Source organism: Canis lupus, chromosome 14 (assembly GCF_011100685.1).
Source record: "Canis lupus familiaris isolate Mischka breed German Shepherd chromosome 14, alternate assembly UU_Cfam_GSD_1.0, whole genome shotgun sequence".
NCBI lineage: Eukaryota > Metazoa > Chordata > Mammalia > Carnivora > Canidae > Canis > Canis lupus.
This window is the reverse complement of record NC_049235.1, coordinates 48,649,736-48,671,340: the sequence shown is the minus strand read 5'-3', so window position 1 is coordinate 48,671,340 and position 21,605 is coordinate 48,649,736. Positions and strand designations below refer to the sequence as shown.

The 21,605-nt window shown below is 40.3% G+C and overlaps 1 protein-coding gene across 3 annotated transcripts in view; it reads left to right on the top strand.

The window, feature by feature from the left end:
- ELMO1 (engulfment and cell motility 1) overlaps positions 1-21,605 on the top strand; it is a 525,693-nt gene that overhangs the window by 121,549 nt on the left and 382,539 nt on the right. For all 3 annotated transcript variants that reach the window (XM_038557346.1, XM_038557348.1, XM_038557347.1), the window contains 2 exons: positions 1,615-1,655; positions 2,607-2,679. In XM_038557346.1, coding sequence (XP_038413274.1) covers positions 1,615-1,655; positions 2,607-2,679 — 114 coding nt within the window. The remainder of the gene's footprint in view (positions 1-1,614; positions 1,656-2,606; positions 2,680-21,605) is intronic.

Genomic DNA, 21,605 nt, shown 5'->3' with positions numbered 1-21,605 from the left:
GTCCTTGTCTTCTGGGCAAAGTGTTGTTCCTAAAATCCCTTTGTGATTTGGTTGTGAGAACACCTTCACCCTCAACTCACAGGTAGGGCCATAAATAGTGGACAAGTTCCTGCGAAGCCCTTGGCTTCTACAACACGTAAGTGTCATTGTAGAACCCAATCTCCATTTCTCCTCTTTAAAGGAGAGCAGCGCAGTAGGTCGGGATACCCCAGCACCTTTCCATTCCTCAGTGATTCTAGGTGCCCCTTCTTCCCACTGGGTTTTTAGTTGAGTTGACCATTCTTTTGAACACGTGGTGGTGGACTCAGTCATAGAGGTCGGATCTCTGGTGGAGGGAGTTCATTGAGGGGATACCATTGGTGGACTGAGCTGGAGCTTCTAGCTGGGGCTGTGAACAGTGTTCAGAATTCACCGACAGGGCAGTTACAGTAGCATCGTGTCCAAGGGCAAGTGTGTAAGGAGAAAATGGAACCTTTTCAGCAACATGAGAGGGTAAGAAGCCAGAACCCTAACCCTTTTTTGAATTTTTTGTTCCTTGTATTAATTCCCTTTTAATTCTTACAGCAGCCCTGAAGAGTGGATAGGTCCTATGCCCATTTCACAGATAAATTGGTCGAGGTTCAGCAACTTAGAGAAATTGTAGGTTATACTGCAGACGAGTTAACAGAGTTAGGATTGGAATCCATTCTGCTTGATTCAGAATTCCTTTCCCCATACCACGTTGCCCTTCAGAGGGCAGAAGCAGAACATGTTTACGTGTAGACAGCGTTCTGTGTTTGTATCTGAAAATCCAAGACCATGTGTTTCTTTGATTTTTCTTCTCTCCCTTGTTTCTTGTCTGTGATTTGTTCTTTCCGTTGACACGCTACCACCCACCCCAGGGGACAGACAGGATCTGTTTGTATCCAGAGTAGAGAAGTTTCAACATCACTGGGTGAGCTGTGTGTGTCTCTCTCTCTGCTGCATTCCTTCTCTCTGGAGGCAGGCGGAGCACAGCTGTGGCTATTAGGCCTGGAGCACAGCTGTAGTCAGCCGGCCAGTTGACACCACGGCACATGGTGTCATGGTCTCATTACTCAAGTGTGTCCAGCTCAAGCTGCCGCAAGATTGGCATTTGTCAGGGCCATGGTTGGGAGAAGAATTCTATACACTTTGCAGGAACAATTTCGCAATGCCTCATGCTCCATTTGCCACACGTTCTCGTAAAAATATGAATCCAAGCTTGTTTGCATAAAACCAAACTGCCGGTTGCCAGCTTCATGTACTAATCCCAAGGAATTCTGGTTATCATTTAACCTTGGGGCTTTCGTTGTTGCTGTGTTTTCATCCTGATTTTAATGCAGCTAAGTTAAATATGATGCCTATTTTGTCCAACTGATAACGTTAAGAATAGAAAAGAGGACCACAAGGGCAATAAATCATCATTATATTTGGTGGTGATGGCTGGTAGATTACACTTTGAAAAAAATAACAGACTTACTGACAACAACCAAGAATAGCAAATGTAAATTCTCCTTACTTAGATATCTTTTTATTAGGCTTCCTTTTCTTCTTCTTTTTGCTTAAAATGATGAAATGAAACTAACAACATTTCCCTTTTTTGCTATTTTGCAGAAAAAACCGCTGTCTGCAATAATAAAGGAAGTCTGTGATGGGTAAGTATTACTCAGGATTCATCTGAGTTGCTTCAGTCCACAAGTTGAGAAACTAATAAAATATTCCTGAGCAGTTATAAAATATTATTCATAAGTCACTACGTGACCTGCCCAAAGACATCACAAATTACTATGTAAGATTTACATGCCCTCTTACATCAAAAAATTACTGTTGTTCCTGGAAGAGCAGGAAGTGTGAAATGGCTGGTGTATGCACGCTGGGACTGGTTTTATTTATTTTGAAAAGTTGTGGTTCATTCATCCAACTTAGCAGGGAGCCATCTGAAGTTCCCGAGGTTAAATACACACCTCATCTGATACAAATGGAGAGGACCATTTAGGTTCCCATAGAAGATAAAAGAATTTAAAAGACCAGTCCATGTGTCGTTTTGCTTCCATGTGAACTTCACAGTGTTACGACTTTCCTCTCTGTCTTTGGCTGCCCTCACGATCCAAAGGAGAGGCACACAAAGAAGTTGCATGAGGTTTTTCTGCTTTCAAAGCAGAATTATGAAGAGAGTACTACTTGCAGTTTATTTAAGACCTCGGGTACTTAATTGGGATGTTTGTGTATGCAGCAAGCATGCTGGTGGGGGACCGTAGAACACAGAGAGGTTGGAATGACACAATTATCAAAAATTTAAATTGTATTCATTTATTTTGTTTTCCTCTTTCTGCTCCACTTCTTCAAAACGAGGAAGAATGTAGCTTTGTATTTAAATACACCTGCTCAAAGCCATGAAAGTGCTCAAAGCACTAGGCATGACATAAGACCAAGATGGTCCACATAGGAAATGGTTGGTCAGGCTAATATCATTTTGTTTGAGGAGCTGTGCTGTGGGACTTGTTGAGTATGGGCCCACTGCCAAGTGCATCTAACTCTGTTGATGCTAGAAAAATGAAAATGACCATCATTTGTTTTTCTGATCAGTTTATGCTTATATTTTTCAGGTGGTCCCTTGCCAACCATGAGTACTTTGCACTGCAACATGCCGATAGTTCAAACTTCTATATCACGGAAAAGGTAGGTCAACCACATTTTTTAATCTTGGACACTTACATCTTTAAAAAAATGAAAACCTGACTGATATTTCCTCTGTTCAGGGCTAGACTGGACATGATGGTCTAAATTCTAAATTTCTACCGTCCGTGAAAATAGAGTGTGCAAAGCAAACAATGGCTACTTTAGTATTAACAAGGCAATTTTTAGCCCATTCAAGAGTGAAGACAGACATGTTCCTGCATCCCATCTTAGCAACTGCATTTGCCCTCTAACAGTGAATTTACTAATTATTTTTCTTTCCTATTCCTTGGTTAAAGCATTTGTTTGATGTTTAATGACTCCTTTCTCACACTTTTTTTTTTTTTTAAACCAATCTCTAAGTCTTCTTTAAAGTAGTTGAAACAATGACAAGAAACCTTTTCAAAGGTGTTCTATGGCTCCTGGGAACTTGCTTTTTTCTTGGGTGATTTTTTTTTTAAGTTCTTTAGCAAGCTTGTAGAAGAGGGAGGGAGTGAGGGGTGAAGACTATAGTGATTCTGGCAGTAAGTAAAAGCAATGTCTTAGGGAGATTCCCCGATAGGAGAAGGAAAAGCTAATATTTATTTGGCACCCACTGTCCGCCAGCATTTGGACCAGGCCCATTGTTTGTGGACTTCTTCCTCAAGACCAACCTGTGTTATAAACAATACTGGCTTTGGTTAACAGATAAGAAACTGGATCATAGAAGTCTGATGGCTTGACCCCTTATCTCAGGGGTACTGAATTATAGAATCAAAAAGGAAGTTCAGACTTTTGTGCTTCTATCACTTTGCCTTTTGAGAATTTCTAGAAGAGCTTAGCATTTAGCTCAGTTTTAATGGAGAAGTCACTGAAATACTTAGAACCAATATTGTCCTCATGGAACTTTATAACCTGGTAAGCTTGGTGCAGAGGGAAGGGTCAGTCCTGTGAACAGTTCTCATGACAACTAGCTGGTCAGTCCTGGGACAGAAGTAAATACAAAGTGTTCCTGGAGGAAGGGGCATTGGATGACCTCAGGCTCTAGGCTTTATTCCTTCCCACAAGCAGTCCCTAGTGTGACTGTAAGTTTACCCACGAATCAAGTCATGGTGCAAGGTTGAGGCGGTCGGTTAACAAGCTCCTGTTGGTCTGTGAGGGCTCCTTCTCCCCAGACTGTGTGTGTGGGGGCAGAGAAGGGGTCAGCCAGAGGCCTGGAAATGCTACTTAGAAATTGCTTCGTCTTCCCAGATGGGATCTGGAATTTTCATAACTGATCACATTTTCCTCTTCATACTGGTTGATGGAAAGCTGAGAGTAAACAAGTTGACTAGATTCCCTGGCCTGTGTTGTCTTTAATTTTGCTTGTTCCTTTGATTTGTTCCACACACTCTTAGTTTCCTGTCTTTATTTTCCCTTAGCTCCGTTTTCTCAAGATTTTTCATTTATTCTCTAATGCATTTATATGACCCGCATGTTATTCTTTGTGAGATCAAGAGGGTATAAATAAATAAGTTAAATGTTGGCCATTAAATGTATTGCTGCGGCTATCTTAAGCAGAATTCTTGTTTTAACTTGGTTTGCCTTTTAGAGATAACTAAAATGTTGCAACTTTTGTGGTATTATTGGAAAGCTCGGATGGTTTTCTACTACTTGGAGAATAATATGAGAAATTATAAAAATTATTAAGTGATAGAATTATGGGGCAAAAACGTTCCAATAGGGTTTTCAAATGTCACCAGTTGGTGGGTAGTGATATCAATTTTCTTGGCTGTGAGAGCATTCAAAATGAGAATAGAATAGGTCACAGCACATCACCTATGTTGTTTGTAAATCCTTGGATCATTACACACCCATATACAACACATGTATATTGTACTGGGTTTTTACCCTGGATTATGGTAAAACCACAACCAAAAGTCATGGAATCACAATCTTGCCTTTGATTAATATGCGTTGGCTTGTGTCCCCTGGGATTGTCCTGTCTTCTGTCCTTATTGTCAGACCTCTAAGTTTACTGGAGATTACTAGGATGAGATTCTCACACTAGAGAACATACACATTGAAGGGAGAACCTTTTAGAAATGTAAGCTTTCAGATCCCACCCAAGAGACTCAGATTTTGTGCCAGCCTTGGATATGGCCTAGGATTTTGCATTTTTAGAGCCTCCCTGGAATTCTGTGGAAACCTGGGGACCACTTGAAGGAATACAGCTCTGAGACTGCTTTTTCGGTACCAGCACCCACAGGTACAAGATAGTGTGCATCGTAAACTAGAAGTTATGCCATAAGTTTGACCTAAGAGTTTGCCTGCAGCCAACTCTTTGAATAATTTAAAAATTCAAATAATAGGGCAACTCGGGTGGCTCAGCAGTTTAGCGCCGCCTTCAGCCCAAGGCATGATCCTGGAGACCTGGGATCAAGTCCCTCATTGGACTCCCTTCATGGAGCCTGCTTCTCCCTCTGCCTGTGTCTCTGCCTCTCTCTCTCTCTCTCTGTGTGTCTCTCATGAATAAGTAAATAAAAATCTTAAAAAAAATTTCAAATAATATTGACGCTTTTGTTCTAATTAACATTAATGCATACTCAGAAAATTAAAGCTACTCAGAACAGTGGAAGAATTGTTATTTTCTCAGGCATCCTCATCATTTTTTGGGAAAAATCTTGGCTGCCTGAGGAAATCGTTAATGTTGAGTTTGAAAGGGACTGCCACCTAAGTCTGTCACCCAGTCTGCCCATCTTGAATGGGCAGGAGGAGAGATTATTCTTCTATAAGAGTTTAGGGAATGAGAAGACTCCTCTTCCCAATTACTGCCCTTTGTTTGTAAACAAAACGTCCTTGCTCCTCCTTTTGTAGCTGTTACTGGGCACAGCTGTGTGTCCACGTGACACAGAGCTCGACAGGACGTGCGCAGGGGCAGGAGAGGGACCTTGAATCTTGGGTCACAGGGGCAGACCTGGGCTGCCTTGAGTCTGCTGTTGGGTCCATCTACTTCTTTGCAAGTACTCCTATAAATAGAGCTCATTTTCCATTTTGAAGTAACGTGTTTAGTATCATCTTGGTTACTTACAGCCCAGTGAGCTGTTAGGTAATATTTGCATCACCATGGTAACTGGTGACTAATTTTTGAAACTTATGCACGTTCTTCCTAGTTACTGATTTTTCCTTGCATGTGAGGTGGTCTCCCTCCCTCTGCCAGAGATAAAATATCACCTGTGATTTTAAAGAAGAAAAATGCCCCAGGCTCAACAAGCTAACACATCTCGTGACTGATGGATGGGTGGTATGACTCTCTTCTAGAATCCTCAGGAAGGCACCTCCCCTACTTTTCTCATGTTATCGAAATGTATTTGCCAAAACAGTCTTCATTTACTTAGTGGGCCATTCACTTTGGCTTTTCAGTGCAGTGGGAGAGATTGTCATGTTGTTGGGCAGCGTTCAGCAAAAGCATTGCATGCAAATGCCTTACAGAAAGTTAAGATTCACAAGTTCAAATTCAGCCCCAGAAACTTTTATATTTCAAGGTGATGTCCCAGAGAGAGAGAGAGAGAGAGAGAGAGAAAATAAAAAGTGAATTGTGTATCTTTTTTTCAGCTCTATTGAAGTATCATTAACAAATAAGGTTGTAAGATACTTAAATTTACATCATGGTGATTTGACATATGCATACACTGTGAAAGGATTCTCCTCCTACCATATAATTACATCTTAACACCTCACCGATTTATTTATTTATTTGGTGAGAACATTTAAGTGCTACTCTTTTAGCAAATTTCAATTACATAATATAGCATTGTCAACTATAGTTATGTATTTTAACATTAGATCCTCAGACCTTGTTCATCTTGTAGCTGAAAGTTTGTATAGTTTTACTAGCCTCTCCCTATGTGCGCCCCCTCCACTCCAGCTCCTGGCAACCATTTTTCTTTTCTTCAAGATTTATTTATTTATCTTAGAGAGAAAGAAAGAGAATGTGAGTCGGGGGAGAGGCAGAGGGAGAGAATCTTTAAGCAGACTCCCCACTGAGTGTGGAGACTGACACGGGGCTCAGCCTCATGGCCCATGAGATCATGACCTGAGCCGAAACCAAGAGTCAGACACTTCACTGACTAAGCCACCCAGGAGCCCCAACCACTCTTACTCCCTGTTTCTGTGAGTTTGACTAAAGTGATACCACAAGGTATTTGTCTTTCTGTCTGACAGCATAATGCCCTCAGGGTTTATCCATGTTTCTGCTAATGGTGAGATTTCCTTCTTTCTCATGGCTGAATAATATTCCATTGTATACATGCACCACACACTTTTTACCCATTCACTTGTTGACAGACACTAACGCTGATTCTATACCACGCTGTCATGAACAATGCTGCAATGAACGTGGGAGTGCATGTGTCTCTTTCATAGCCAATTTTCATTATCTTTGGGTAAATATTCAAAAGAGGGGCTGCTGGTTCATATGATAGTCTTATTTTTGAAATTTTGAGGAGCCTCTATACTGTCATCCTGTTTTCCTTGTTGGCTGCATCAATTTACATTCCCACCAATTGTATGAAGGTTTCTTTTTCTCCATATTTTGGCCAACACTTATTTATGTATTTGATGATGGCCATTCAAACAGGTGTGAAGTGATAGCTCATTGTGGTTTGGATTTGCATTTCCCTGATGATGAGTGATGTTAAGCACCTTTTTATGTACTTGTTGGCCATCTGTATGTCTTTGGAAAAATGTCCATTCAGTTTCTCTGCCCATTTTTAAGGGGATTGTTTGGGTTTTTTTTCCCATTGAGTTGTGTGAGTTCTTTGTATATTTTGGATTTTAACCCTGTATCAGATAAATGATTTGCAGTTGTTTTCTTCCATTCCATGGGTTGCCTTTTCATTTTGTCAATAGTTTCCTTTACCATGAAGAAGGTTCTTTAGTTTGATGCATCCCACTTGTTTATTTTGTGAATTGTACGTTTAAGTATTCCAGTGGAATTTGTCTTCCCAAAAAGAGTTTTATATAGAGTGAGTGCTAAGCATTTCAGCTCATTATCTCCTTTTTATCTGGTAAATGCATGTGTTATTGTGTCCATTTTACAATGGGGGAGGTGAGACCCAGAGAGGTTAAGCAACAGGGTTGTTGAGGTCACACACATGGGCAGTGGTCAAGCTGAGGTTTGAACCCAGGTGGGTCTTTCTGCAAAGCTTTCTAGGTCACCTTCGGGAAACCCTCAGTCTGTACTGCATGCGCCCCAGCTTGTTTATGATGCCTTTTCTCTACTGACCCCAGGCCAGTGATCCTGATGGCAACCACCTCAAGAAAATAAATACAGGAAGCTACAGCCTGTGAGCATTTGCTACCAGCTTTAGTCTGAGGCTTCCTTATTCCCTAAGAGGATAACCTGAAGGAAGTTGTCACATGTAGTCTTCCACTCACTAGGGATTAGCAAAGTGCAGTTGACCCTTGAATAACATGGGTTTGACCTACACAGGTCCACTTATATATAGACTTTTTTTTAATAAATACCATATAGTACTGAAAATGCATTATCTCTTCCTTATGATTGTAATAACATTTTCTTTTCTCTAGCTTTACTGTAAGAATACAATATATAATACATGTGACGTATAAAATATGTGTTCATTGGCTGTTTATGTTATTGGTAAGACTTCCAGTCAACCGTAAGCTCTTAGTAGCTCAGTTTTTGGGGAGTCAAAAGTTATATGTGACTTTTTGACTGAGTTGGGCATCAGTGTTCTTGACTCTTGTGCTATCACTGGTCAACTGTTGTACATTTTCATTTGCCTTCGATATGGATTGTGTAATTGTCTAAGGTAGTATTATTGCACTCATACCATTCCTTTTTGGAAAGTTGCCTGGTCATCCTTAACCCTGAGCATGCAGAGAGCATGGGGGCATGGTGAAGGATGCCATTGGTAGACTGTAAACTCTACTGTTAACCCCTACTACCATCTGTTTCAAAGTGTATGAAATATCGTGATATACCTTGGCAGGATCTTATTTAAATGCATTCTTACTGGGTAGTAAGAGATGACCATGGGCTGTCTTGGCAAGGTTGGCCCCAGCAACCTTTGGGGAGGAAATGAGGTCATTTGAGGGGCACCCCCTTTTTATGCCATTCTCATCTCCCAGGTACTTTCAGTTTTCAGAGGCCTTGAGCCTCCCAGAATCAGGACAGATAGGGATTGTGTCCCTGGGATTTGTATGTCCCACTGAGTCAGGCAACCACTTGATTATCTTGTGGAATGCATTTCAGTGATCAGACATTGAATACTGGGTTCCCACAGAGAGCTTAGTGAGAAAAATATGTTCCATTCTCCGCATTCATGATCTCAAGACCTAGTGGGGGAGAAGGTCTTGAAATGGGCACAGGTTTTGAGGAAGGAGAGGAAAGAACCAAGTGATTATAGAAGGGAAGAGGAAGCCAAAAGGGTTCTGGAGCAGGCTAACTACATCTAACCTGAATTTGGGAAATATATTCATTCCAAGACTGAACTCTTTTTGTGAGTTTTAGCACCCTGGCAGGCCAGCTTAGGAGTTACTTGGTTGGGGGAAATACTTGGTGGATGCTTGCTATGTGGCAAGCTCTCCCCGCCAAGTGCTTCACATGGATTGTTTCTCTTACTGAATCTTCTAAAAAAAAAAAAAAAAAGGCTATCAACCAGGTTTTATTATTATATGTTTTGTTTTATGGAGGCACAACAGGGGCTCAGGGGTGTAAGTAAGTAAGCTGGGATTGGACCCGGGAAGACTGACTCCATGCTCTTAGGCTGTTCAGTGAGACAGGCAGGCATTTTAGCAATTCTCACCATGCCATACCGCAAATGGGGCGTACGCCAGCTCTTGGTGCTGGAGATGAAAACAGATCTTTCCATCCTCTTCTTTTACCCCCCCTGGTTTCCTCTGCTGAAGGTCCTCATTCTATCAGCCCTTGGTCCTCCAGAAAGCCTTTGATTCTACATACACCTTTGACCCAGTAACCCAATTTGAGCAGCATTGCTGAACCAAGTATTTTTGCCTTAGAAATTCTGCAAAGTACACACATCACCAGAGAGCTGCTTTCCCACTGGGACAAGGCTAGTGAGTCCAAGGGAACCGGTTCCCTCTCTGCGTGGGAGAGTCCGTTTTGTACAGAGATGGTGGATGGCATCTGAATGGAGTCAGCTAACACAAGGGTACATGTCTCTGTTGGTCGCTAAACAAAATGAGAGCAGGGGTGTCATGTGGCTGGCTCAAGAATGCTGCAATGAAAACAATTCAAACTTGTACATATGCCTTGGGTGACTTTTATTTCAAAGGTGCCCCTTTTAGTGTGATGGACATCGGCTATCTAATAAAAGTGAGCAGGGGCATTTGTGTTAACATTTTTCTGTTTCGTGTAGAAGACATCTCATGTCAACTTGGTTCATCTTTTAAAAGCGGCTAAAATTTTGTGGGGTTGGAGGTATTACTGAGAAAAGATTGGGGAACTTTCTATTTTAAGTATAATGTGAAAGTGTCAAACTTTTTAAATAATACAATTATAGGACAATGGAATTACTAGTAGCATTTTTCAAACTGTAGATCCTCACTCATTAGTGGGAATGAAATCATTTTAGTCAACTGAAAGAGCTTTAAGGATGGACTATATTAGGGTATAAAAATATCAGTCTATTATATATGTTATTTTGTGAAATATTTGCTTCTCATACATTCATATATAATACGCAGATGGTCTTAGTTTTTCCCTTGGCTTGGGGTCAAAAATGTTTGAAAGTCACTGAAAAATCATTACAGGGGAGGGCTAACTAAGGAGAAGGAATATAAGGCTGTATTTCAGTTTAATAGTTTACAGAAGGCCTCACATTTAGAGTGTGTTCTTCCCTGGAGAAAGTAACACGAGTACACAGACCACCTCCGCCGCCACCACCACCAAGCAGAATACAAAGCAAACTGAGATGTGTCTTTAACTGGGGAGCTTTCCTGCCCCTGGTTCCTGGGAGAAGCAGCTCTATGGCCTGGTGCCATGTGTTGTTTCCCTGTTGCCCCCACAGCTCATGGTACAAGGAGCTGACACCTTAGCCTAGCTGCGTCCCCACACATTCTCTTCTGGGGATCTGAAATGGAGAGGTGAGTCGGGTGATGGTGTTTGCTGGAACAGGAAAGTCATATGGAATCACATTCCATGGCAGATGAATCTTCCTGCAAGCTAAATATAGGGCTTGGTAGACTGAGCCATAAGTGCACAGAGCGAAACCCGCCTGCAGGAAGAATTGAGATAAGTGAGGATCAAGGCCCCTTGAGGGAGTCAGAGGAGGTGGAGAGGGAGAAGCTCCCCATCCTGATTTCCCCCTCTGCGTTCTGTTTCCTGTCTTGGCACCCTTGTGAGAGGACCTGCTGGGGCTTTTCAGTCCTCCCCTTTCCCTTAAACCAACTTTAAGTTGATCATAGTTACTCTTGATCAAAGAACTTTCCCTGGGATAGGCATTTTAATTTGAGCAAACCAGAGCCCAGGAATGTCGCAAATTTCCTGACCCAGCCACATCACATTCCCTTTTCTGCTGCGTGTGGTACAAGATTCTGGATTTGTTCATCAGGAACTGCTGTGGCTGCCTCTGCAAGCCTACCCCTCCACCAGGTGTGACAAGCCCGGGCCACCACCTGCAGACCTGGGCCAGTGCCCCAGGACTGGCTCTCAGCAGGCAGGAATACAAAGAAAAAAGGTTCCTGCTTTTTCCCCTTGCCCTGTGCCTTCAGCTCTCCTGGGGCTCCTGACTCCAAGCGTTTCTCTCTCGTGCTGCCCCTTTACTCTCTCCCTTGTCTTTCCTCACAACCTGCTGCCTGCTGTGGACTTGTTAAAGACTCCACGTTCACATGTGCCTTGCTGCTGAGTTCTTTCTTTTTTGACTTGTTTTTGAACCGGACTTCTGTGATGGATGCTCCTTGCCCTAATGGCTGCTGGAATGCCTGTCACCAGCTTTTGGAAAGCACTGGACTCTCCGAGACAGGCTACTTGTACTGGATCTGTCAGCTCATGATCCAGGTCTGTCAAACAGAAACAGCCATGCCAAGAGGAGGAAAAAAAAAAAAAAACCAACCCAACTCTGTATGCATATATTCAATAAAAGAACCTTGTATTGACTTCCTTTATGTCCCAGGCACTGTGCTGAGCTCAAGATGGTTCCAACTTTAATGATTCTCATAGTCCAGAAGGGAAGAAGGACAAATATTTACCCCAAATTAACCAGTTACAATTGCAGCTGTTACAAAGGACAGATGAAAGCATCCAAACTTAATTTAGCCTGGAAAATGGTGACCTTAAACAGAGATCTAAGACAGAGGTGGAGGCCCTTAAAATGAGCAAGATGTGGCTTGAGGGTTTTTGCCAAGCCTCAATTCTCAAGGCCTTGTAAGGCCATAATAAGGATTTTAAACTTTTTTTTTTAAATAGGCTCCATGCCCCATGTGGGTCCCAGCATGGAGCTTGAACTCACTGCCCTGAGATCAAGAGTCAGATGCCTAACCAACTGAACCACCCAGGTGCCCCTAGGATTTTAAACCTTATTCTGAGATCACCAGGGAGCCTTCAGAGGGTTTTAAGCTGAATCATGAATCCTTATGATTAGTCTGAATGCATAATATGGGAAGAGTGGTCAGACTATGCTAGAAATGACCAGAAAACCATTTACTATGGAGAGAAAAGAAATGCAAGGGTATTTTGAAATATATCTAGAGATTGACATCAAATGCGGGGTGGCACTCTTGATTCCAAGGAGATAATGGGACCTAAGGAGAAGAATTTTCTTGAAATGTCTACCTCCAAAAAGCTTGCTATCTATTAACCTCCTTGATATCCTGGCTAAGGTTAATAATAACATGTTGCAGTTAAATAAAACTACTCTTTATTTATTTCCACAGTGATATCTTCTTGATGAATTTGTTGATCTGTACAGCCAGATAAAATGTTAACATATAGGTACCTGACTCACATACCCAACTTTAACTTCCTTTTTGGGTACTCCTAATTTAGAATGCAAAAATTTTCTAACTTCTATTCATAGGAAAATAAGTAGAAAAAGTCTGTAATAGAGTGTGGCATAGGAGTACTAGAGGGAGAAATTGATTTATTCAAATTTGACAGTTAAACAGTGCTGGGGTGAGAAAGATAATTAAGTGCCTGATTTCATAGAGTTTTCAGTCTGGAGGTAGACTAGACTGACACCAAGTGATGATTGATGAGGGTCGTGTTTGGAAAGATTATTGGAAATATGATTTTAAAATTAATTAGGTTTATACTTGTCATCCTGCATTTTTGGACTTACATGATTGAGTTCACATTAAAAAACAATCTTTTAAGTAGGATCTGAACTCTTCTGCTTTATTTTGTAAACATCTGACTCATATACCATAAAATCTGCCCAATTAAGGTATTTGCAGCATCCAGATATCTAGTGTATTTACGGTATAATCGTGTATTTATGGTAGTGCTTTACTTTCTAGATAGTAAATGTGTCATGTTCCCCTGGGATATTTTCATTTTCCAAAACAGCAGCGCTCAGACTTAAATGAAAGTCATGTGTCAAATCTAGAGACTTAGATTCAATAGATCAAGGTTAGGGTTCCAGCATTTTTAACAAGTCTGGGTGGTTCTAGTGCCGTGTTTGAACACTACTACCAGAAGTGTGAGCAGCCTCTGGATCATTCCCTGTTATTCCCACGTATGATGAAAACCCATCCATATTACGAATCCTTATTGGCTTGTAGGCCTGTGTGCTCCCTGAACTGGAGCCATCATTCTGATTGGTTTCCACTGTTGGTGAGAGAGAATGAGGTCCAGCTTCCTTCCTCCCTTAACCTGGCCATCAATCTGTGTCAGCAGGCTAACCCCAGGCCACATTTTCAGTGTTGTGGTCTTTCTCCTCTTCTCTCAACTTCAGACAGAGTTAGTGTTCTCCAAATAAACCTTGCTCCTGGAACTCAATCTTGCTCCTTCCTCCCATTGTGTTTCAGGTACCAGATTAGGTGCTGGGGGTAAAGACAGGAAATGACACACTCCTTGCTTCTGGGGAGATGAATCTTAGCAACAAACACACACCTGGAAGCAGTGTTATTAAAATAATCACCATTTCAGGACAGCTGACCTCTTCTCCCTACCAATCCTAAATTGTTTGAACTGGAAGAAACCTTGACTGCTGACCTGAAATGATCTTAACCCCAGTTTTGGAGGTTAGTTTCTTAATTCGGTCCTTTTGTAAATGTCTTCTCTTCTTCTCTACTGCTATCAGGATTATTGCTTCTTTAGTTTATGGTCTCTGCGGTTCATTTGTTAGCTAATCAGAATCTGTATCTCTTTACTCTTGTCTTGAACCGTTGTTTAACTATTTGTGTGCTAATTTGTATTTTCTTTTCCACTCCATTAGAAATGCCTTGCAATCAAAACTCTTTATTTTCTGCCTGTAGATCCCTGTTCCATTGTCCCACCTGGTTCCTTGAACAAAACAAGTAGGTGTTTGAGGACTGTTTGTTGATTTAATGTGATGCAGTTTTCTTTGTAAGATAGAAAATACAATTAGTCTCTTAATAAATTATGTATGATGTTGGTTAATTCAATTACCAGAATGTGCGCATACACTTTCAGATTATTCACTGTGGAGGAACTGTAGAGTAAATGAATCTTAATGCTTCTCTTAGAGTCTTAAATCACTGTTAAAAAGTTTTGTTGGCTTTTGGCCCCCCACAGCTTATTAATTATCTTTTCCAAAATAAGTAGAATCTATACATTCTCTCCCTCCTCACACAGACATCTGTACTTTGTTGGATATCAATTAAAATTTTTTGAAGATTCATGAGGTTTCATAAAATAATTAAACCACTTCCATGGATTGAAGTACTCCCTATTTGGAATAAATGACCTATTTCTGAGGACGTGGTCAAATTTAGGAATTTATCTTTAGGAATTTATCTCCAGTTCACAGCAATAGCCATAGGGAGAGAAAAATAAGAGCTCCCTCTTCTCCCCACATTCCTTATGTTGTACAAATAAATCATTATTGTGCAGATAATCAGACTGTAATCCAGTTTCAAAGCCAGCATTATCATTTTTATTTTCATTGTAGCGAATAGCAAATGCTGAGAATTGAACTGTAGTTGTGAATGATAATTCACCCTTAATTATGTGGTAGTTCAATGCTGAGAAAACTTGTTTTACTTTATTTCACCATGGGGACCCATTAATATTCATGTGGTTCACGCATCTCAAGTTCTTGATTTCAGGCAGCTCTGAGGAAGCAGTGGTCACAGGAGAGCAGAGAGCGCGAGGCTTAAATAAATACTTAAGAGTTTCCATGAAGGAAAATATGGCCCATGACTTAGAAACCTTGCTGGCATTCTCTGCCCCACCCCTGCATACTCTCTTTTCATTAAGTGAAGGAGAAACTTATGATAGTCACACTTCCCTGTGGTGTGACCCATTTTCCAAAAACAGGGAACCACTGAATGCAGCCGTTTGCAGTTGGCATTATGTGTACATATGGTGGAAACAAGTCACCAAGAATAGAGGTTGGAGCAAGAATTGTGGCCAACACAAAAAATGCTTTGAAATAGGTCATCTTGTATCTTAGTCCTTTCAGGCCGCTATAATAAAATACCAAACTGAGCGGCTTGCAAACAACAAAATTTCATTTCTCACAGTTCTGGAAGCAAGGAGTCCAAGATGAAAGTGCTGGTAGATTTGGTGTCTGCTGAGGGCCTCATTCTTGGTTCATACGTGGCCATTGTTGCTGTGCCTTCACATGGTAGAAGGGGAGAGAAAGGTCCCTAGGGTCTCTTTTATAAGGGCATTAATTCCATTCAGGAGGGGAAAGGCCCACCTTCCCAAAGGCCCCACTTTCTAATACCATCCCACTATGCATTAGGATTTAACTAACAAATTTGGGGGAGACACATTCAGTCTGTAGTATTGCACTACCTGCAAAGCAACTGTGTCTTATAATCCTCCCCAGACCTTACATTTTAAGTTTTTCTAAGTCAGGAACCAAAAGATTACTAATATTATTAACATTTAGATTTTATTTTATTTTTTTAAGGATTTTATTTATTTATTCATGAGAATACACACACACACACAGAGGCAGAGACACAGGCAGAGGGAGAAGCAGGCTCCATGCAGGGAGCCTGACGTGGGACTTGATCTCCAGGATCAGGCCCTGGGCTGAAGGCGGCACTAAACCGCTGAGCCACCAGGGCTGCCCTAACATTTAGATTTTATTAGACCTATTAGACTTTTCCCAGTTCAGTAGATGAAGATAAAAGGCTGGGGTTGAGTTATGGGCAGCATGATAGCCATAAGGCACACCTGGGTATTTGATTCTTGTGATATTGTTTGGGTTAGGAATGATTGGTACTACTTGTGCTTCCCACAGTCCTTTCTCAGTCTGCCAAACCCAGCTTGTGAAAATTGAAACATACCTGCGCACACACACACATCCACACATGTGCGTACACGCCTCGGATTGTGCTAACTTAGCTCCCCAGCTCTTCAGCCCTGGCATTGGGCGTCTACCAGCCATTGCCTTTCTGGGAATGTCATCTCACCTCTGTCCTGCTGTTTTGCTCTCAGTGACTCAAACTAAATTGGCAGTAGACTTTCTGAAATTTTCTGTAAAAACATTTTTTGGGTGGTTTTAGAATTTCCTAATTAGAGTTCGGGAATTGGATGGGAGCTATCATTTTAAATCATTTGCTGCTTTTCCTCTAGGGAAGACTTGGAAGCATATATACTTATTTCAGGATGAAGGGGGAAAAAAAGCCAGTCTAAGCTGAGTCACATAAATGAGAGGTTGCAGGAGAGAGGAGGTACTGACTGCCATTGGTATTACTCAGATGTCAGTGGTTTTATGACATGTTATTTAATGTTTACCACTGACTGTTGGATAGAGGCTATCATGCTGATTACACAGGCAGCTAACTTTTTCTTTTTTTTTTGCTTGGTCTCTCTAGCTTGGATTTAGTAAGATATGACTGCTTCTAGAATTGCAGGCAAAAATAAATGCCAGAGGTCATGATAATTCCATGTTCTCTAGTTCAGCTATTAAACCAATGAATAGATTGACTCAAGTACTCAAACATTTAACTGTGTAATGCTCAAATGCAGAATGAGTGACACACTCTGAAGGCAGGAACTTGTTTACCAAAAATGGCCCTAGAAACACTGGAACAATCCTTCTAAACAAAGCTAACAACAGTATAAAACAAAACCCTTTATCAGTAGAGATTAGTTCTGAGAATGGCTCTGCAGACTCTTACAATGTGTTCCAAAGCCAGCAACTTAATTGCAAATTTGCTCAACACAATCTCATTCATGTTTTTTAATACTTCAGAAATGAGGTTTATTTTTCTCTAGCTGTTAGACTATGTTTCTCAAAGTTTTAGGATGGAAACGCAATGTAGACATCCTGTGTTTGTGTCAAAGGATAAAAGATTCACCAAACAATAGTCACTATACTACTTGGAAAGCCTTTTTGTTGTTACTTTTAGTCTGTTATTTTCTGTTTTATTTTTATTTTTAAAATGTTTGCTGGGACCCATCAGGATGATTTTTTTTGACTACTAATAGTTGTGATCCACGGTTTGAAAAACATTTTATTACAAGGTCACAAAGTTAGATTTCCTCACTTTTGCTATCCCAATGTCTAAAAGCTGCTCTATAAATATTTGTCTTACGAGAAATAAATACCCACTACAATAAATAGTAAATTAGTGACCCAAGGGCAGACTAAAGGGGTAGACATGAACAAAGATCAAAAGAAAAAAACGAAATTAAAAAAAAAAAGAAAGGTAGAAAATTAGATAGACAGACTGGGGACAGTGCAGAGGAAAGGGATCTTAACCTCCACCTGCTTGCAGCTGTTTTCTGGACATGACACTGGGTGACATAGGGGTTCTAGTTCATTTACAGTAATTACTGTGTAGTCCTTTCCTTTTAAATCTGCATTGCTCCAGTTATCTATCATTACTCCAAACTTAGAAACATAAAACAAAAACCCACTATTATCAGTGGAAATGATTAGTGATACTCATTGATGCGCTGGGTCAGGGGCTTGGACATGGCCAAGCAAGGATGATGCCTTGTCATTGCTTGATGATGTCTGGAGTCTTATTTAGAAAGACACAAATATCTGGGGGATCGAATCATTTGGAAGCTTCATCACTGGTATGTCTGGCCTCTGGACTGGGATGACTCAAATGCTCAGCTCAGCTGGGACTGTAAACTGGAGTGCCTACATGTGGCCTTTGCATGTGGCTTGGGCTTCCTCACAGCATGTGGCATGTTCCGAGAAGCTGTCTGAGAGGGTACTTCCTAAGAGCCAGGTTTCCAAGAGAGCCAAGCAGAAGTTGCATGGCTCTTTATGACCTAGCCTTACAAGTTCTCTGGAATCTTCTGCTTTACTCTATTGCTTGAAGCAGTTATAAGCCTGCCCAGAGTCAAGGGGGAGATGGCAGGGGACGTTCCTCTCTATGGAAAGAGGAGCAGAGAGCTTTGGGGCTTTTTAATTTAAAAATATCTTTTTACCTTTCAGGAAAGAGCTGTCAGATAGGTTTACTACTTTTCAGAGGTTATTCAAAGATTAAACTCTGCCTTTTACTTTTTCTAGATTTCAACTCCTTAAGCTAAGAGGAAGAAGAAAACATAAAGAAAAGTGGAAGAGATTTTGCATTATTAAAACATACAGCAGCAGCAATGAGACAATTTTCTGCATTGATAAAGAATATAGGAGGAGGAAAGATATCTGTTTCTCTTTCTTGAGGGTAGGGAGGGGGAAACAGTGATCTTGTAAACTCAGAACTGTTCACAAGAATTTAGAGGGAATCCACTAGGCACTTTGAATATTGACACCTTCTTATGCGTACAATTTTGGGAGAAATTGGTTTACTTCCTTTACCATACCTAAAGTTTAAAGTTAAAAAGTGAAAGAGAGCACTTTCTTACATCAGCTGCACTTGTGAGCTGGTAACTCCTCTTCATTTTTCAAAGACAGTCTTGAACTTGCTTCTGTAGCTAATGAGAAAGATCTGAAAGAGACCTGGTGGGTTAGTTGCAGTCCTATGAAGTCTCTGAGACTGGTGTAGGTCAAGTAAACCTTGGTTATCAAGCATACTCTTCAATTCTCACTCCTGTGGGGGGAAAAATAAACAAACAAACAAACAAAAAACTTTACAGCTGATTCATTTTGTGATCCTATTTAAGATTTTCCATTTTATTAAGAGATGAATAAGAAAGAAGAGCTTCCTCTTGCATTATGATTGTTTAGAATGTATTTCTTCTCTTTGGCCATTCTTTCTCTGCTCCCTACTGTTTATTTATTTTTTTCCTCCTGTGACCTTGTTTCTTCCTGCTGATTTTTCCTTTCAGTGTTTCTGTCGGTGACTTCATTTTTCTCTCATTCTATCTTTCCATACCATCATCTTTAGGTTATTAGCCACTTTTTGTTTTTTTTCAATGTCTCTTCCTGGTCTTTGTTCATTTACCTTTCTTTCTCTTCCTCTATGTTAAGATGCCCTCTCTCTTGCAACTTCAGACTCACATGCCCTGTAGTTAGGTTTGGATTTTTAGATAGAAAAAAATAACGAGGTACAGGTACCATTTTTATTAATTTAATACAACTTACATAAAACAGTCCTTTTCCCATTATTTGCTGCTCCTCAGCAATCTGATATGATGTATCCAAAGTTCATTTTAAAAATGTACACAAACAGAATAAGCACTTTGGAGACATATTAGAAGAAAAGAAGAAGAGTAAAAATTGTTTAAATGATCACAATTCAAAAAAAATTATCACAATTCTGTTATGTGGTGAAAACTGACATTTTAGTATACATACTTCAAACACAATTTGAGTTTGGGTGTGTATTTGTTTTTGCAAAATGAGATCATAGTGTACGCATTCTTTCACAATTTTCATTTTAGCATGATACATAGTGGACATCTTAACACGTTGTTAGTTAATATACTCAGCCCGTTTTATTGTGTACTGATATTAAAAGGCTGAATGCTGGCAAGACAGTATGCAAGGCGCCTAGCCCACGGTCATCCCTTAGTGAGTCATACTTTTTATTTATTTGTCAAACTTCCCTTCATGGCTGAAAGTATTCAACTCAATTTTATTTTATTTTATTTTTCAACTCAATTTTAAAATCAGGGTTTTATTTTGTTTGGACTTTTTATTTGCCTTTTCCCCTCTTTCCCTTTTTGTTTTTTAGAACAATGCTAAAGTGTCCTCCGTTCTTTAAACTGAGTCTTTTTGTAATCATTTCACTGTTTCCTTATAAAATCAAAGTTTAATGATGAGTCAGAAGAAACTGGGTCATCCTGCTTATGCCGTCCATTTATTAAGGATCCCCTAGGTGCCAGGCACTTTAATGGGTGATTTCATTTAATCATTGAAGGCCCACAGGGGTCTGAGGGGCTTTGAGGTTTTAGGTTACACAGCTTCTGAGTATCAACTTTAGAACTGAAACCAAGATCTTCTATATTATTGTGAAGTAAGTTCCATCTCAGGGGTTTTCAGGAGGTGGTTCAGGAATTGCAGATGTATTTGACTGATAAAGTCTTTTAAAATATTATTTTGAGCTATTTAAACATAAGTAAAAGAATCAACATAAACTATAATAATAACTTCATCATTATTAACTTAAAGTGCCAGGTTAAGTTGACTTTAAACAGACCTTAGTATGAAGCATTTCATTTCTTCCATCCCTGTGCATATATTTACACTTCTTATAAATGTGTCATTGACTAGGAAGATTGTACTTGTTTTATTTTAAATCAAGCATGAATCTATCCATTCAAGGAAAATCATTAAGCAAGTGTAGCACTGCTGCATCTGCGTGCTGGCTCACATAAGATCAAGAGTAGCTCAGATATATTGTCTTAAGAGCATGGACAATGTCTGGTAACAGGGGAAGATCCAATTTTATTCCATTTCTTTCTGTGAGGTTTGAAATTTTTTGTCTGACTTTGAATATCAGAAATGAGAGTTGAGATTAGATGTGAGGTATATAGATTTGAAAGAAAAAGTGTTCCAATGGACCTTTGCCAAGCTTCTGAAGAGTACTTCTGAGACTTCAAGGTAAGCTCTCAAAAACAGTTACCACTGACAGGTGCTTTCGTGTGTGTTGTTGGGAGAATCCAAGATACCCACCAGCTGGTGTCGCATTCCCGGTGTAATTCTTTCTCTTTTGAGTGCGGTCTGGACCTGTGATCGGATGTCATTTCTGTGATTATATTACACTGTATGTCCAAGAGATTTGCAGATACAGCTAAAGTCCTTAATCATTTGAATGGATTAATCAAAAAGGTGATTTTCTTCATGGGCCTCACCTAATCGGATGGGCCCTTTATAAGAAGCTAAAGCATTAACAAAGATGCTTTCCTGCCGGCCTTGAGAAGGCGCAAGCTGTCCTGTTGTGGAGAAAGCTCCAGGGTAAGGATGTGAAAGCAACCTCTGGTTGCGGAGCATGGTTTCTGGTCAACAGCTAGCTAAAAAACGAGAGGAAGAGGGATCTTAGTCATACGACCTCAAGGAAAATTCACCGACAACTGAAATGAATTTGGAAGAGGCCTCTGAGTTCCTAATTAGGATTGAGCCATCCAACCTCTATTTCAACCCAGTAAGACCCCAAGTAAAGGGCCCAGCTAAAATATGCTAGATTCCTGACCAATAGAAACTACGACATGGTACGTTTGTGTTGCTCCTAAAGTTGTGGTAATTTGTTACGCAGCAGTAGAAAACTAGCACGCTGTGCGAATGTATCCAGATTTTCTCCACATTGAGAAGATAAACAAAACACAGATTAAATTGAATGTGGGAGCTTGTTATAATATTGTAAAAATCATCCACAATATCAGATATTTAATTTTTATGTTAATAAAAATACATTTATACATTTATAAACCTCAGCTCATAAAA